The sequence below is a fragment of the Fukomys damarensis genome, unplaced genomic scaffold (genome assembly GCF_012274545.1).
Source record: "Fukomys damarensis isolate Sample0158 unplaced genomic scaffold, DMR_v1.0_HiC HiC_scaffold_4, whole genome shotgun sequence".
Taxonomy (NCBI): domain Eukaryota; kingdom Metazoa; phylum Chordata; class Mammalia; order Rodentia; family Bathyergidae; genus Fukomys; species Fukomys damarensis.
In genome coordinates, this window is record NW_022900916.1 from 23,823,052 (window position 1) to 23,841,428 (window position 18,377).

The 18,377-nt window shown below is 39.7% G+C and overlaps 1 protein-coding gene across 1 annotated transcript in view; it reads left to right on the plus strand.

Moving 5' to 3' along the window:
- Positions 1-18,377, plus strand: part of Dnah11 (dynein axonemal heavy chain 11) — a 174,595-nt gene that overhangs the window by 86,894 nt on the left and 69,324 nt on the right. Inside the window, exons 27-28 of the mRNA XM_033757147.1 lie at positions 6,199-6,333; positions 12,303-12,473. Of these exons, the coding sequence (XP_033613038.1) occupies positions 6,199-6,333; positions 12,303-12,473 (306 nt within the window). The remainder of the gene's footprint in view (positions 1-6,198; positions 6,334-12,302; positions 12,474-18,377) is intronic.

Sequence of the window (18,377 nt, forward strand, 5' to 3'; positions counted from 1 at the left end):
AAATCTCCCCCCCGCTGCTGCTTTTAATAGCCCTTCCTGGTCTGCGTTCCCCTTGACCACCCTTTTTGTCCAGTCAGCACATAGTCCTACTGTAGCCCCAAGCAATGCTGCTCACCAATACCTGATGACCAGTGGGAGAAAAATAAATCAGCATCAATAGCAGCTGACTTAAATACTTTTAGAATGAACATAATTCTACAAAGATCACCTTCATTCACCAGCAGAAAGTCTCACTGTCAGCTTGACTAAAAGCTTTGTGAATGGCTTTACATAAACATTAGCAATAATCTAATGTTCATAAGAAAAACGATGACAATGCTGAGGAGAACCATAAAGTTCACTGGGAAGTTGAGACTTTGTTTTTTGCAAAACTAGGATTCCTTTGGACATAGCCTGCAACTAACTGAACAGAGTTGGTCATGCCAACTCCTCAGAGACCCATGGTATAAGCAGAGGTTCGTATGTCAGTAAGCCTCAGAATTAAGCTTTGAAACACAGGGACAAGAAGGACAAATTAACATAAGGGATGATTGAGAAATACACTGAATGTTTAAATTTTTTTTAAAAACTACGGTAAACGACACATTGCCTAGAATGATGAATTAAGTATGTTTAAAGAGAGGGGGAACATTTTGAGAATACTTAATGGCAATATATATTTTCTGTAATTTTTCAAATTTAAATATTCATCATGACTTTTATCTCTTATTGATCAAATGTTTATGGGAATTTCTGTCAAATAACATCACTATGTCGTGTCCATTCACTGTATTCATTGGATCTGGCGCCGTGCAACTTCTGGCTCTTCTGCAAAGTCCAAGTGACCATGTACACGTTGTGAATAGATTCAGGACGTTGACACAGCCATGACTGCACGACTAAAGACACTGATGAAGGCTTCCAGAGCTGCTTCAGAAAGTGCCAAGGATGATGGGATGAGTGTGTTCGAATCAAGGGGGAGCATTTGCAGGATGAGTAAAGGCAACATGTCCTTCACTGTAAAGCTTAAGCATTCAGTGTATTTTTTATCACACTTCATTGTCAAAATGCGTTCATAAAAATGAATCCCCTCCACTCCTTTTCAAGAATAGTTTTCCAGAGAGGAGTTACTAATGCAGCAGAATTCTGGCTGCAGTTTCCTCCAATGTCTAGTTTCCTCTCAAGGCAGCAGCATCGCTGGTCACGCTAAGGACTCAGGAACTTTGCACAGTGTCGATCTGTTGAAATACAATAAAACAGAGATTTAATCCAAGTGAAATTGTAAGTTTGCTAGCTTTTGTTTTCTCCAGCCTTTCATTTCTCTTCCCACCTGAGTGTTCCATCTTTCTCGTCTTCTACCTCTTGTTGCTTTCGTGCCTAGCACAAGGGGGTTGTATCTGAGCAAGCCTCATGCTTGGTCATGAGTGGAAATTTGCTCCTACTAGTGTGTTAGTCTTTGTGTAGCTGGTTTGTGGGGGGTTGGTTGTTTTTTTTAGTCTCTGTCTTAGTAACTTTTCTCATTGCTGGTACAAAATACCCACCACCCAAAGTTAAAGAAGGAAAGGTTTATTTCAGCTCAGTTGGTAGAGCTTTCAGTCCATACTCAGCTGGCTCTAAGGCAGGATGGTATGGCAGAGGGGCGCTGCAGAGGAGAAACAGCTCATGGAAGCAGAAAACAGAAAAAGTGACGACAGCAGCTTCTTTCTGCCCCTTTTATATTCTATCTAGGCTACACAGTTTAGAGTCGTGCCAAACCAGTCAGTGGACACATTTAGTAATCACACACCCTCTATCCCAGTACCCTTAATCCTAGCATTGCATGAATCTTTCATTCATTGTATGAATCTTTCACACACTCTAGATCCAGCCACCTCTGAAAAGCCCTACCTGTGACTGTGTGAGGCTTTGGGGTGACATCTAGACAATAACCATAACACTGTCTCTAGTTTTAGATTAAAAGCCTCATATTGAAGGTTTTGTGAGAAGGAAAATTACTAAGCTCGGGAAAAAGGCAGTCATGTGCCATAAATATGCAGGACCTAAGGATGGTCATAAAGAAAATCCAGATCCAGCTTCTTTAGGGTAGTGTTTCTCAAATGTGTTCCCTGGACCAGCAGCAACAGCAGCAATTGTTTCCTGAGAACTAGTTAGAAGTACACATTCTCAAACTTACTAAGCCAGAAACTGGGAGTGGAGCTTAGGAATGAATCGAGGGCTTAACAGCCTTCCAGGTGATTTCGATGCATACTCAAGCTTGAAAACTCCACTACTTTTCTGATGCATTCTCCACTATTTTAGAGTCCCCAGCAAGCTGAAGTTCTTGGACCAAGTTCTTCCTTCCTCAGTTGATTTACTTTTTTTTTTTTCTTTTTATTGAGGTTATTGGTACAATCTAGGTATACAATACAATTACATTCATCATTGGGATTCTGTACCTTTACATAATAGGTCTTGATTCTCATTTTTCCCCTTGTCCCTGCCCTCCCTTCACCCCCTCCTCTCCTCCCGATTTACAAACACTTTATTTCCATTTTTTCAGTTTCTCATATTTTTTTCCTCTCCCTTATTACCTCTCCCCGACCCTTCCCACTTTCCCTACACCTTTAGCCCTTTACTTCCTATTTCATATTATTAATTATCTCATTAGGATCCTGTGTACTATTATAGTTTTTCATACCAAAGAAACTATTCGGTATTTCAGTTAAAGAAATCTCTGTATGAACATTAAAAATAGGGAATCCTAAAATAAAACTAAAAAGGAAAGTAAAAGAGAAAAGGCAATGATGTAACATCAAAATAATCCTTAATTCTGGAGATGAAAATGGTCCCTGAACATATTTAAATTGCTTCTCGCTCTTATAGTCTTATCTTATTCTTTTTTTAGCAATGATGTAACATCAAAATAATCCTTAATTCTGGAGATGAAAATGGTCCCTGAACATATTTAAATTGCTTCTCGCTCTTATAGTCTTTGAACCTGAGAAGCCAGGGCCTGTTACAAACTGTGAAGAACCAAGATTTTACCCTCCTTGCAAGCTAAGAAGGTAGTGTGCTACAGGTGTATAGGTGTTGGTAGAAGACATGAGATTAGTCAGAGATCAAAGATTGCATTTCCCTCAGCATACCCGGAGGAATGAGTCTTATGCCCCATGTCCCAAGGAAGCGGTGTTGTCATCTTTTTACACAAATATTTAAACACTGGAGAAAGAGAGATGAATAAGGCTCAGTCCTCACTCTGGAAAATCATATAGTGGATATAGTAAACGATGTTTAATTTATTAGATGCTGTCAAGAGAGAGAAAGAGATTGCATTGGATACTGCTGCAGCATGAAAGAGTGGTCAGTTCTGCATCAGGAAGTGTTTGGTGGAATAATTTCTTTGCAAATCAGGTCTTGAGAGGTGGATATGTTTGCCTGGTTGATGGGAAAAGAATCTTCTGTGAAAGGGCAGTGGAAGAGGATCATGTGTTCTGTGGACAGTGAGGAAATGGGACGCTCACAGAAAGTGAATAATGTGCCCTACTGTCTGAAAGGCAGAGGGGCTACCATCAGTGTTTTAAACCCAAAAGTAGGTACCCGTGCCCTTATGTCTGACATGACTAGGAAGCCTGGGCGTGTTTCCTGCAGCTCTCCACATTTGTGACTTTTAAGCATCCATTGTGTTAAATACATTCATTACATTGGTTCACAAATTAGAGGGTGAGGAGCTAGGCCTTGATTTGCCATGTTTTAGGTGAGTGAAACTGCTGCATGTCACTCAAGGCATATTTGCCCAAGTATCCTCACATGCCAAAGAATAGGAAAACAGCAATACTTCTCAGCTTGTGTGCTTAGACAGAGTAAGACACAAGACAGGAAAGCAGTGTGTCAGCTACAAAGGGCTGTCTAGATGTGACTATAATGTTTTTTAATCATGCAGAATTTATTACATACCTAAGGCATGTAAGCATTAGAATCCTCCTGATTCTTACCCCTAAGAATATTTTCTTCGATAATAATAAAATTCTGTGATTTTTCACGTTTCTTTCTGCAATAACAATAGTCCTGGAAAAGGGGGCTTTTTTTCATTATTTTCAGAATATTCTACACTAATGAAAAAATAGCCAGTTTTCATTTAAAACTGAAGTGGCTTAGTATATATGTTTAAGAATCTATATTTTAGTAATCAGTACTGTCTCTTGAGCTTAACATGATAGCTTATACCTGCTTAATTCAGTAACTCTAGGTAAATTGCTTCAGTATTAAAGATAAAATTTACTGCATATTTGTATCAGAGGTTTAGATAATGTGGCCCAGGGACTCCTGAGGGGTTCCTAGAATTCTTTCAGAGGACTTATGAGGTCAAAAATGTTCTTATAATCATATTAAGACATTGTCTTTTTACCCTCATTTTCTAACAAGCATATAGTAGGGTTTCCAGGGGCTGTATAATGTGGTATCTTCAACAGATAGAATACAGGGGTAGGTATAAGAACCTCAGACTCAAGAAATTAAGGGGATTTGCAAGAATCTTCTTAATGTCCTTCTCCTCACTAATTGTTTTTTATTTTGATAGTAGTGTTGCTTGTATAAAATGGATTTGTGCTACAATGAGTTTATTAAAAGGAATAAACTTTTATAACTCAGTTTTAGTTTCTAATATAAATATGAATAGATACTATCTGCATAACCCAGTGGCCTTGGAGTTCTGAATGTAAAAGCATTTTGAGACCAAAAATTATTGACAACTGCTGGTTTGTACTCCCTTAGTGTTACTATGTGGATCATAAAAATTAATCCTCATAAAACTCCCCTCTGAGTTGGGTAATGTTATCAGTTCCATTTTTCAGAGAATGAAACCGAGGCATAGAGTTCAGATAAACAGCTTGACTTGACTCTGCTTAGCTGGTAGCAGAATCCATCCGTGAGCCTAGGCATCTGATACTATAGCTCACATGCCCTTCACTGTTTTAAAATACTTATGCTCCTTCTGGACCAAACAGTATGGAAGTTGTTTGTTACATACTCAAAACAAGGAGGTTCAAAAAGTCATTTGCAATTTAGATTAAGTCTAATAGACCAAATAAGTGAAAAATACAGGGAAGCAAAATGTCAGCCAGGTTGTCCATCATCAACATTTTCACCATTGTGTTCAGTGGATCGATATTTTATTGAAATTATACCAGCCATAGAAAAAAATGCCACCACAACACTGTAAAGTGTTGTTGAAAAAAAGACAATAATTCAAAAAGAATTCAGAAAGAGACTCAATGCTACCATCCACATTGTAACGCTCCCCGTGTGATGCTCCCAGTAAACTCTTAAGTAGTTGATGACAGAAGATCTGGTAGTGCTCACTTACTGACTCACTTCTCGTTTGTTTCGTATCTGAGGCAGTGAAGAGGGGTGTTACTTACCAAGCCCCTTCAGACCTCCTCAACCTGACCAGACTTGGCCAATCAGATTTTCCCTTTTGCAGTTTGGAGTTGAGATTCAAAGGTGGTCCACTGTTTTCTGGAAAAAGCTGGGAGGATGTATATATTTTTGGGGGCTTCACTTAGAGAGATACCACCTTCTACCATCCTCTCAACTCTTTCCAGAAGACAATTGTGTTGTATATTTAATGTCTAAAGATATATCATACATAGAAAAAGTATTGAAGGAATTTGTTAAAATTGTCATTTTTATATTTCCTGTTGTAAAAAGTAATGAAAAATATGCAATTCTTGGTCATTCTGTATATAAATAATTAGAGTGTATGTGGGTAGTAAAGTTGGTATTGGAGGATGAAGCTTAGGGCCAAGAGTGGAGGAGGACAGAGTACCCGCGGTTTATTTGAGCAGTAAAAGCACAAACACTCGCCTTGATCCCTCTCTGCACCTTGCCCAGGGGAGAGGGAAGGTGACAAGAGCACGTGGCAATCAGTTAGACAATCTGTGGTAGCCCCTGATGGATTTATTGTCACTATCTCCTCCTCCTCCTCCCCTAAAATATGTATGGTAGAAAGGAAAAGGCAAAGAAGAGAGAGCAATTCATTTCATTTTCCTTCAAGTAACAGATTTTTTTGTTTTTGTTATTGATTTTTGTTTTTGTCCCTGGGATCAAACTCTGGTCCTTGCAAGGCAGGCGTTTGCACCACTGAGCTAAATCCCCAGCCCCCAATAACAGATGTTTTATGATGACCGAGCTATTTATGTTTTAATCTAAAAATAACTCACGTTAATTTAAACTGTTATATAGGATCTGGACCAGCATCTTCGCAGACTCACAGCTTCATTTGAAAAAGCGATAGCTGAGAAAGTCCGGTGTCAAGAAGAAGTGAACCAAACTAACAAAACCATTGAATTAGCGAATAGGCTTGTCAGAGAACTTGAGGCAAGTTAACCTTTTTTCCAAAATTCTTGCTAAAGTATTTAGATCAGTTTCTTTGGATTTTATTAATTGGTGTCAATAATAACTAGCTAGAGTGGGTCAAAGTTACTAGAAGGTAGACAAATTTCATGATATAAGGTAGACATGACCTGTCATGTATTTTTTAAAATATACAGACAACTTGGGGTATAGTTTCAGCATGGTTTACAATAAAAACAGGGAGAAGGTGTGTATTTTGTGAGACCTTACTTGTTTCGTATCAACTTTAAGACAGTGGAATATACCAGCTGTGGTGAGTATCTACTTACTTTTTTTCTCCCTCTTTTCTTCCTTTCCTTCCTTTCTTAGCTTGTGAAACCCTTTAAAAACAAACACAAAACCCTGTTTCTCTTATGATATGTCATGAAAGTCAGGATGGCTGCCGGGTAATTGGTATTGAACTGCTTTCTGGTCCTTTTAATATATATTTACTATTAAATTGTAACAGCGGACCATTACTTTCAAGATAAACCTGATTTATATTTTATTGTTACTTCTTATAGGTGACTGACATGCTAATGTTAACATTTATTCATTGCATAAAGGTTTTTAAATAATCATACAGTTTTTTTTCTGTAGAACATATGTAATAAGAGAATATATGGCTTTTGTCATAAAAAAGACACAAATAAGATTTTCTTTGCTCTAATATATGGCATTAAACAATTTGGGGCGAGCCTTTAAACCTCTTCAGTTTTGTTTCCTCTAAAATGGGAATGTAAATAATATCCACTTTATATGGTTGTGATGAAGCTAAAAAGAGTTACCTTTGTCTCTTTGTTTCATATCAAAATAAAAAGATAACCCAATTAAAGAAGAGCCAAAAATTAAATAGACATTTGTGCATAAGAGATGTTATGACTGGCCAATAAGCATGTGGAATTAGGGTCAATATCATGAGTCAGTAGGGAAATTCAAATAAAAATACAAGGTGACCATTCATAACATGTATGATGGCTATAATGAAAAATGTGTACAGTAGCCTGTGTTGGCAAAGACATAGAGAGACTGGAACCCTCATATACTGCTACTTACAGTGTAGGATGGCTCAGCCTCTTTGGGGAACAGTTTGGCAGTTTCAGAGCATTAAATATGTAATTACTACATGATTCAACAATTCCATTCATCAATATCTACCCCCAAAATAAAAGCAAATGCCCACATGAAAGTGTTTATGCCAATAATCATTACAGCATTATTTACAATAGCCAAAAGTAGAAACAATCCAAATGTCCATCGATCCATAGATCAAAAATGTAGTATAACTATATGATGAATGTTACTCATGCATAAAAAAGGCATGAAATACTGACACATGCTACAACATGGATAACCTTGAAAGTAGCACGCCAAGTGCAAAATAACAGGCTCAAAAAGCCAAATGGTGTGATTCCATGTATGTGAAAATACCTAAAGTAGATAAATCTGTAGAGACATAAAGTAGATCAGTGGTTGTCAGGGACTGGATAAGAGTTTGAGATTTAGGGAATGATTGCTATGAATGCATAGGGCACTTGCAGGGGGAGATAAGAAAATGTTCCAAAATTAAGTAGTGGAGCTAACTCTACCCATCTATGAATATACTGAAACACGCTCTGTTATATACGTTCAAGGACAGATTTCATGATATAAGAATGATATGTCAGTTCTGTTTTAAAACATAAAATGTACAACTGCTATTAAAATCATATATATAAAAAATCATATATAAAGTATACAAACTAACAAGTAAAAGCTATGAATATGAGTATGTAAGTATAAAAAAGTATATAATATACTATTAGAAATGCGTGTACTGGTGGTGATAGAAAATTTAATTTACAGGGGTTTAAACAAATAGGAGTTTATTTTTCCACATATTAAGTCATTGCTAGTGGTAGACTGGTAGCAGTGATTAATGGCCAGGTACCCAATCTTTTCACTTTTCTGCTGCTTTATGCTTAGCATCCTCGTGTATTTTGCCTCATGTTCCCAAAATGGTGGCTGTTTCTCCAGAGAAAAGTGGGGCAAATCTGTTTTAATTGGAGTCTCGTCCTTCCATAAGAAAAACTGAAGTTTTCCTAAAAACCTTTCTGACACACTCCCTTTCACATTTCTCTACCTCAGAGAAGCTCAATCACTCCTAACTGCTAAAATGACTGAAAACAATGAAAAACTGGGTTATCATGACTGGCTCAGCCAATGAGTTTATCTCATGAGGCTGGACACCTTGCCACCCTATTCAAAGTTAGGAATTCTCTGTAAGGAAAGAGAGAGAAATGTATTTGGGATGAGTGGGCTATAGCCTTGTTTCTTATAAATACAGTAGATTTTTAAAAATCTAATTCAAATTTGCTACAAATTTCAACCCGCCAACCCTCTGAAACTCATAGTTCATGGTGTATGACCTCATAGTTCCTCCTGTAGGACTCGCTCCGTCCTGCACCTCTCTGGCACTGCAGGTTTGTTGCCCCAAGTGTTCTGGCCGAGAGCTTTGGAATCACAGGCTTTTTGCCTTCATTCCCGCAACCCACCGGCAGTTCATCAGCTTTTTCCGTCAGCTCGGCCTTGCAAATCTATGCTGAATGCGAGCCCTTCTCACTCCCTTCAGCCACCACACTGCTCCACACCACCCAGCTTCCCTGCCGGAGACCTCCCTAGCCTCCACCACTGCCCCCTGCAGTCCATTCCTCTCATGGCAGCTGGGTGAGCCTTTCAAAGTTCAAGTCTATCCCTGTTACCTTTTGCTCAGAACTCCTCAGGAACAGTTCTCTCAAAGTACAGTCTGCAGACTTCATGTTCCTTTGAAGCTGCTGAGGTCATCTTTCATTTTGCTGGGAGAAAATACTTGACATGGTAACTTAAAGGAAGAGAGGTTTCTTTATCTTACAATTTCAGAGGATTCAGCCATGATCGGCTGCTTCAGGGCAGAAACATCAAAGGGGAAGGACAGGAGAGAGCAAAGCTTCTTAGTTTCTGGCAGCTGAGGAGAGCAGGAGAACAGTTTGGGAGAGAAAGGCACATATATTATCCAAGACCTCGCCTCTATAGCCCAGCCAGTCACCCTTTACTAACCTTTCAGGTGGCTCCTAATCCAGTCAAATAGACAAACAGGAGTAAGGGTTACAGAGGCCATGTGTGATGGGCTCCTGGGTGCCTCTGTCCTCTCCCCTGCTACTTCCCCATCGCTGCCCTCCACAGGCCTCCCTTACAGCCAGTTGCTCTCCTGCCTGTGGCTCTTGGCTTGTGCCTCCCTCCACGGGGTCTCCCTTTCCCAGGTGATCTCATCATTGGCCGCCTCGCTTCTCAGGTCTCTGCTGAAAGGCCCCCTTTGTCCACAGGAAGTCCTCTCACTGCCGAGGTGAAGAACGCTCAGCTTGTACCTCACACTCACACATAGCTCTGCAGCTCTTTTCCAGTTACTCCCATCACTGTTCTCTCATAGCATTTGCGACGCACTTGTGAGTGTTCGTAATACACACGCTGTCTGTGTATGTGTGAACACCTGTGGTCTTTTTCCTCCAACTAGAAAACAAGCTTCTCGAGAACAAGAATGTCATCTGGTTGGTGAACCACTTGATCCCGTGTTTAGAGATTAGTCCCGGGCATGTCCAGGAATCAGTAGCCGTTCCATGAATGAATGAATGAATGAATGAATGGGTGATTCAGAGGAGCTCTCTGTGTTTTAATAAAAGAAAGTTCTGGAGCCCTCTAAAGAGTCATTCCTTTTTGGTCAGAAATTCCACCACAACTGTTACTTAGATCTGTTGCCATTTAACATGGCAAGATTCAAGCTGTTTGAAGTGTTTACCATTTGTGAGACATCTGAGAAAAAGAATATCTCATAATTCAGCTGTGCCTGGAGTAGTTACAGGGTATCTGAAAGTCTTATCAAGCAAAACAAGCTTGACCCTGTATCTCTAACACATAGGAGTTTTCCCAAAGGCTTTCCTTACTACTGATTTAGACAATGAAGGAGGAAAAGCTGGTATGTTGTTAACAAGGGAAAAATACATTTTTTGAAGGATTAATTGGAGATGTCCGATCTTTTCCCGTGGGGATAAATTCTTTCTGACTAGAACAGGAGACAGTTAACTTCTGAAAGGCATCAAGACTGATGATTTTGTCTATATGGCAATGACTTGGAAGCTCAACCATTCAGACTAATAAATCAGACAATTTATATTTAATCATTAACTAACTCCTGAGCTGAACAGCTGTTCAAAATTAGAAATGGGTCACCCCAGCCAGGATGACATTACAGGCAATCTATAATGCATTAGAATAAAATTATAGTGATTTTTAACTGTCGAGAAATTTATTACAGGACATGTTCCAACTCTTAAACCCTTGTTACCCAGTGTCAGTAATGATTTATGTTGTGTGGGTGGTGTAGCGAAATTATTGACGATTTCAATAGCCAATAAGTCCATGTTTAGTAAATCTGCAAATTTCAAAGCTGTTTTGGAGAATGAGGTGGGTGCACTTTATTGTTTATCATTTACAAACCAAAGACAACAAAGATGGAGGGCGAGCAAATGAGAGATTTCTCTTGAAAATTAATGGATGTATGATCTGTGGCCAAGGAAGAAAAGTAACGAATTCTAAAAAGAGAGCTACAGAGCTGAAGTTCCTCTGTGTATAATTACACACATAACTTGGGGTGATCTCTATCAAGGAATGCAAGGAGACATCCTTAAACAGCTTTGATAACTACTTCACACTGTTTCAGGACCTCTGTGTCTGGGGTATCAAGATGGCCTACAGGAAATTGACATTGCTGTTTCCTCTCATATGTATCATTTTTATTTTCTGTGGCCTTTCTTCTCTCCTGAAGAAAGCAAAATTTTGCAGGGTTATTATTTGCTGGTACTATCAAATTGCTGATTTTTTCAGGTTTTATTAATTTGCACATTCTTAAAACATCATATTTTTAGCATGCCTTGAAATAAAGTATATTAGTGAAGTGTCCTATAGTTCAGGCGATCCATACATAGTTATTGCAGTTTTATTCAAATCCAATATTCTGGCCTCTAAATACTTAACCTGTAAATCAGATTTTAAATGACCATCCCACTAGATATAAGGACTGCACCAGCATTTTTTTGTAAAAAATGCTTCTAGTCCTGATTTTTATCTTTTCACATAGGTCATAGCCTCCTTCACTGATTTAATGATTGCATTAAAAAAAATAACCTGAGTTGAGTCGTTACCGGCCTAATTCTTTAATTAATACAATTCAGAGCAGATGGCTATTTAAGCTTATGTTTTAATTAACAAGAATGATGTTTGCCATTTTCCTTTGTCTGTAATCAGCCCATAGCAAGTATGTTAAGAAAGAAAAAGGTTGGTGTAGGGCAGTGTTGGACCATTGCTGAAAAGTGGAGTGAATGGAGATCAGTCCGGCTAACATTAGGAATTCTAGTATCAGTTGGATGTGGTGGTACACACACCTATATCCCAAAACTCTAGGAGGCTGAGGCAGAAGAGCTGCAAGTTCAGGTCTCACCTAGATTAATTAGTGATACTCCATTTCAAACGGGAAAAAAAGGAAAAGGGATGCGGATACAGTGCAGTGCACAGGCCTTGGGTTCATTCCACAGAACCACAGAACAACAGCTACAAAAATCCTAACATCACTCATTCTTGGCCACAACTCTACCTGAGTTCTTAGGAAGCAACTGTCTGCCTTTCAGAAAGGACCCCAGTTGTGATTAAAGATGTTTAAAAACTAAGGTTATATCAGACTAAACTCCACAGAATAAAGTAGAACTACTTAGTGATGATGGGTTTTAAATATATGAAAGGTTATAACAGTCATGGCAATCAGTTACATTCTGCTCCTTCTGGGGAAGGTACAGAAGGCCTTAAACTGTGCTATAAGGTCATAGCATTAAGCATTCCTGGAGTTGATACTCACCCTGTAATTACGTGTGGGTTATTTCATCCTTCAGACAGAGAAGATTCGCTGGGGTCAGTCTGTCCAGTCCTTCGAGGCTCAGGAGAAGACCCTCTGTGGCGATGTTCTCCTCACAGCAGCATTCGTGTCTTACACTGGGTCCTTCACCAAACAGTACCGCCAGGACCTGGTGCACTGCAAGTGGGTCCCATTTCTTCAGCAGAAGGTAAGCACAGTTCCTTACCTTGTGAGCCATGAGATGTGCGCATATCCATATACCAGGCACCTCTGTAACAATAACTACTGGAAATCCTGCCCTGAGCATGTTTCATGTTTCTAGTGTGTTCCATGGTGTCTCTTATTTTGAAGATTTCCACAAGGAGGTAAAAACAATGTATAGTGTTTGGAAGAACACATTTAACAAACATGATGACAGAATTATGTGATTGGATAGCATGATTTTTTTATTTTTCTTTCTAATATTATGAGCTATTTGTTAAGGAATTTTCAAAACTACCTTGTGATTAAAAGCGTAGCTTTTTGTATAGAGACATAAAAAAGTAGCTTGCCCTAAATTTGAAAATGCAAAGCCATAAGCAAAGTGAAATCAAGGACATGAAATATTTGAAATTATCTATTTTACTATCTTCCTTGAGAAAAGTAAGTCCCAGGAAGCTCAAATGACTCCAGTCATGTAAAATAGAAAGGCAGACCTCCTGATTTCCGAGCCACTGTGCTCTCTGCAACATTGTCATCTCGATTAATGGAAATGGGTTCTTAATTATTTAGCCATTCCTGGCATATATTTAAAGATCATCAGATATCTTTCTGTACCTCAACTCATGCTCTCATTTTATCCACTTTTTTTTTATGACATAAGTACATGTCAACGAAACGTTAGCAACTTAAATAAAATTGAATCTTTGGGGGAAAGCTTATTATTAAAGGCATCCCACAATTACTTTTATAGAAAAATCTTGTTGTAACTAAATTATTTAACGTCTCCGTGGTTTCAAACCTCACTTTCATGTTGAAGATGTCTTGGAATAGATTATCTCTATTCCCCCAAGGTCCAATGCTTTTCTTTAAAATATTACCCCCATAATATAAGCACATATGCTTTTGGAGAAGAGGATAAGGCATTCTGCTAATGTTTGCCTGATTCTTACTGCAGTGTGAGTTTTTAAAATGCCAACTGTTTGTTTCTTCTCTTCCCTTTTTTTTTCCAATTCCAACTTCTCCAAGCCTGAGTCTTCCTGTGTTTATCCAGGTCACCCTGTTACTACATCACATGACAGTTGTCCTTGTTAGTAGTTCCCTCTGTCTTTACAGTCAATTATATTCTCATCTCATCCTCTCCAAAATCATTAGGAAAACTGACTTCTAACATCAAAACTATCAAACGTGACGTTGTCTTCTTATTGTTGTAACTTACTTTGGGGCATATATTGACCGTACAAACTTAGGCTGTCAGTGTTTAACATTTCTTTACATTGGAAATAGGCCTTCTCTGATTTAGTTTTACAACTTTAGTTTTAGTTTTAAAACATTCCCAGCTTGAACCACTGGAGGGACGAGCTTGACTGTCCCTTTAGGTGGCTGGTACCACCTCAAGGGGTTGTCACATGCTGCCCAATTGGACAGTCATTCATGTGCCACTGGTGTTCTCGGGCCATCTAGCAGCAAGATGTACAAATTATGGCCTTGTCATGAATGTGTTGGGAATTGGGGGAAAATGGAAATAGAGCTTTTGCAAACAGGATGATGTCTTAGTTACATTTCTGGTGGCGAAGACAAAATACCCAACACCTAAACTTAAAGGAGGAAAGATTTATTTTGGCTCACAGTTGCTAGAGATTTCAGTCCCTAATTGGTTGCCTGCCAGACAGAGTGGCATGGCAGAGAGGCATCACAGAGGAGATAACACAGCTCATGGTATGGAAGGCAGAAGGCAAGAAGCAGCGAAAGAAGCAAGCAGCAAGTGAGAGAAGCAGCCAGTCCTCTTTCTGTCCCTTTCTGTCCCTTCTATCCAAGCCACCCACACTTATGGCAGTTAGTGCTCATGCCCAGGGTGGGCCTTCACATCATCCACAGCCAGAACTATGCCAAACCACTCAGGGGACTAATTTAGTAATCACACACCCTTAATCCCAGCATCACACACTCCAGATCTAGCCACCTCTGAAAAGTTCCAACTGTGGCTTCATGAGGCTTCGGGGGGACAGCCAGACACAAGCCATTATAAAAGACCAAGAGACGGAAGGAGCAAGGAGGTAGAGGAGGGGTGGGGAGCAAGAAAGGAATTAAGGGCTGGGGATTTAGCTCAGTGGTTCCGCACAAGGTCCCAAGTTCGATCCCTGGTACCAAGAAGAATTAAACTGGATTATATACATGTACCAACTCCCATTGATAAATGTAATCATTTTATACTGCAAACATGTACTAATAAAAAGAAAAAGGTACACATTCAATTGAAGCTGCTCATTTTATCAAGAAAATCTAATTTATGTGAGTATGTGAATACAGAAGCAGTATCTTAGCATGTTCATTAAATCATAGATATCTGGTTTCTGGGTAAATCTAGGCAAAAGCAAAAGTAGAATTTTAAAAACCTGGTAGTTGCTGATCTACAGGTTTCTAGAAAATTCAGTATCAGTTAATTTGTATTTTCCCATTTGCTTAAAATCCCACATGTGGGGTACCGTGAAAATAAAATTCTGCCTCAATGAAATCATAAAATAAAAATAATGAAATTGATTCACTTACCCAAATTGTCAGAATATTCTAAATGAAGCCAAAGCAAAATGATAATTTTCTGATGATAACACGCTAAAAATGCATCCATTTTAACGCGGGCTGTGTTTTACTACAACCTCACTATTTCCCAGTTTTCTGTCCTAACGCACTGTCTCTTCTCTTCAGTACTTATGCACTACGCAGACTGACAGACCCTAAAACATGGCCAGCCTACTCTCCCACTCATGTCTAGGCATAGAAAAACTAAGGGAAGAAAATGTCCCCAAAACAGTTGATGCAAAATAGAGTTTATCTGTCTCTAAGACATGTGGCAGAAAGCACTTCATAAAACGTAACATTGTTCAACCCCATGGAATCCGATTTCCCCTTTCCTGAGCTGCTAGTCTAATAGCTTCGGTGGCAGTGAAGTAGGAAGACAATCACATCTGTATGAGCTGTATGACGATGGCAGTAGGAGCTGAAATTGCTTATTGCCAATTTTTAAAATTAATTTGTCCTAGTTATGTCCTCACAAGAAACAACTGCTCTTGTTTCTTAGTATATGGATTTTCCTAGCACTTTACTTGCCTCTAGGAAGCCATCTTCTTGTGTCTTTGGCTTGTCACTTTGACTTAGGTGTCATAGGGATTCTAATAATTTGTAAGTAATCAGGTAGCAAGTAACTACGATTTGTATGACTTACAGATCTATAAACCAAGAGTGTCCCTTAAAGTACCTTGGAAGTAACTCCTTTATAAAACAAGAATCAACTATCCTTAATGTGTTCTCAAAAATACATACATTCTAAGTAATTTATAATATTATTTATATATATTATAGTCTAAACACATCAGCTGTGGGATAGGGATTTAGGTCAGTGGTGACAACTCTGCCTTGCAAGTGCAAGGTCCTGAGTTTGATACCTGTAAAAATATGAGAGTAGGAAAGACAGCCTCTTTAATAAATAGTGCTGGCAAAACTGCATTTCAGCCTGCCACAGATTAAAACTAGATCCCTATCTGTCACTGTGCACTAAACTAAAATTGAAGTGAGTTGAAGATCTAAATATTAAAACAGAAACACTAAACTTGCGGAAGAGAGGTTATGCAGAACATTTAGAGACAGTGGCATAGGAAAAGCCTTTATGAACAAATCCTCAGTAGCACGGGAACTAGCACAAAGAATCAACAACTGGGATCTCATCTTATTAAAAAAGCTTCTGCACTGAAATAGAAACCACCAAGAGAGCTGCAAGACAACCCACAACATGGGAAAAATTTTCTCCAGCTGTTCCTCAAAGGACTGCTATCTAGAATATATTATAAAGAACTTAAAAAGATCAGACCCCCTAAATTGGAAGGCCCAATTCAAAAATGGGCACCTGAAATGAACAGATATTTCTCAGACAGATAAGAGCAGCAAATAAATATGAAAAAATGTTCAATATCATTGGCCATTCAAGAGATACAGACAAAAACAACATTGAGATTCCACCTCACTCTAGAGAGAATGGCTGCTACTATGAAATCAACCAACAACAAATGCTGGCGAGGTTGTAGGGAGAAAGGAAACTTCCTTCTCCATTGTTGGTGGGAGTGTAGACTGGTGCAACCACTGTGGAAATCAATATGGGGATACCTCAAAGAACTAGGATTAGAGGTCCCATTTGACCCAGCTATTCCCTGCTCTGGGTATCTTTCCAAAAGAATTTTAAAAATCAAACCACAGTGATATATGTGCACCCATGTTTATAGCAGCACAGTTTGTAATAGCTAAATCTTGGAAGCAGCCCAATTGCTGAACGACTGGAGACTGGATAAAGAAGATGTGGGGGTTTTTATAAAATGGAGTACTACTCAGCCGTAAAGAATGAGAAAGTAGTCATTTATAGCTAAATGGATACATCCTGAAGGCATATTCTTTTTTTTTTTTTTTTGAGGCCATATTCTTAAGTAAAATAACTAGGACAGACGTGTAAATACTAAATAGTTTCTCTGTTGTGAGAAACTGAAATTGTAAATAAGGATCAAAATGTACAATAGATAATGTGAAACAGGAAGTAAAGGTCTAAAGGGGAAGAGGAAGTGGGAGGGGTAGGGGAAAGGAAAAAATATGAGAAAAGGAAAAAAATGGAAGTCTGTGAATTCCTATTCACAGGTGTGGAGGAGTTGAAGGGAAGAAAGGGCAATGAGGGAAAAATGAGAGCCAAGACCTGTCCCGTAAAGGTACAAGATCCCAATGATGAATGGAGCTGCACTGTCTGCCTCCCATGTACCGATAAACTCAATGAGGGAAAAAATTCTCCCTCTGTTCTCGCAGTTACTCAAGAATGGGATTTTGTCCCCCACCCTCCACCGAAACTGCTCCGGTTGCGTTTTGTTTCCATGTTGCTGAGTCCGGTGCTTTGTCTTCTGTTCTCCTCCTACTTGGGGCCCGTGAAAGCCTCTCCTCCGTGCTTTCCTCACGTGTTCCCAAGACATCAGTCTGCTCTCTCTTCCTCCCGCCTCAGCGCTCGGTTCGTTCTGGCTTCATTAGTTGCCCGTCCCTCCGAGCTCCTCACGCTGAAACGCCCAGGATTTCACCTGGAGCCTCGCCGCTTTCCTTCGCCTTTGCACCTCCGTGTGGTTTCACGGGTCTTTCAGCTCTAAATGTGACCTCATCCCGGATGACTCCAGCCCAGCCCACCCCACCCACGACATTTTCCCTCAGTTGTCTGAAAGCGGTCTCAATACAGCGGGACTTTGGGATTTGGTCGCAACCAGAATCATGGAAGGAATTCTACGACCAGAACGGTGGGATTAAGTTCCTAGCTGAGGAGCCAGTGTACAGCTCATCCAAACTGATCGCCTGGTCTTCCGGTCAGAGCCTCCTCCGCTCAGGTGCGCCGGACTTGTTTACTGCTGACCCCATCTATTCGTGCCCAGCAAAACCCTTGGGGGTCACCCTTACGCTGCTCTTCTTTAAACCCCCATCTGCACCAGGCCGGGGACTTCATAGGCTGAATGTAATTTCCTAAGGGGCGTTCACAATCTGACCACTTTCCCCCACCGGCAGCCCAGCCCATCATCCTGGACCACACACCCTTCCCCTCTGCTCAGTATGGTACCAACAGGTCTCCCCGCTTTTTTGTGTGCTGTTTCTCTCCCAAGTCTCCTCTCCACATAGCAACCAGGTGACCCTTTTAAAATGCAAGTTTCTTCTAAACTCCCTTGGTAGATTCACCATTGCACTCAAAGCACAATCCAGAAATCCTTCAAAAGCTTATGTGATTTGGCATTATTGTCTCTCTTGCTCTCATTTCCTGTTCTTCTTTTCCTTATTGTTCTACTTCATTTACACCAACCACCTTCTGCCAGTGTTCCAACCACAGGTCCTTTGCACTGCCTGTCATACA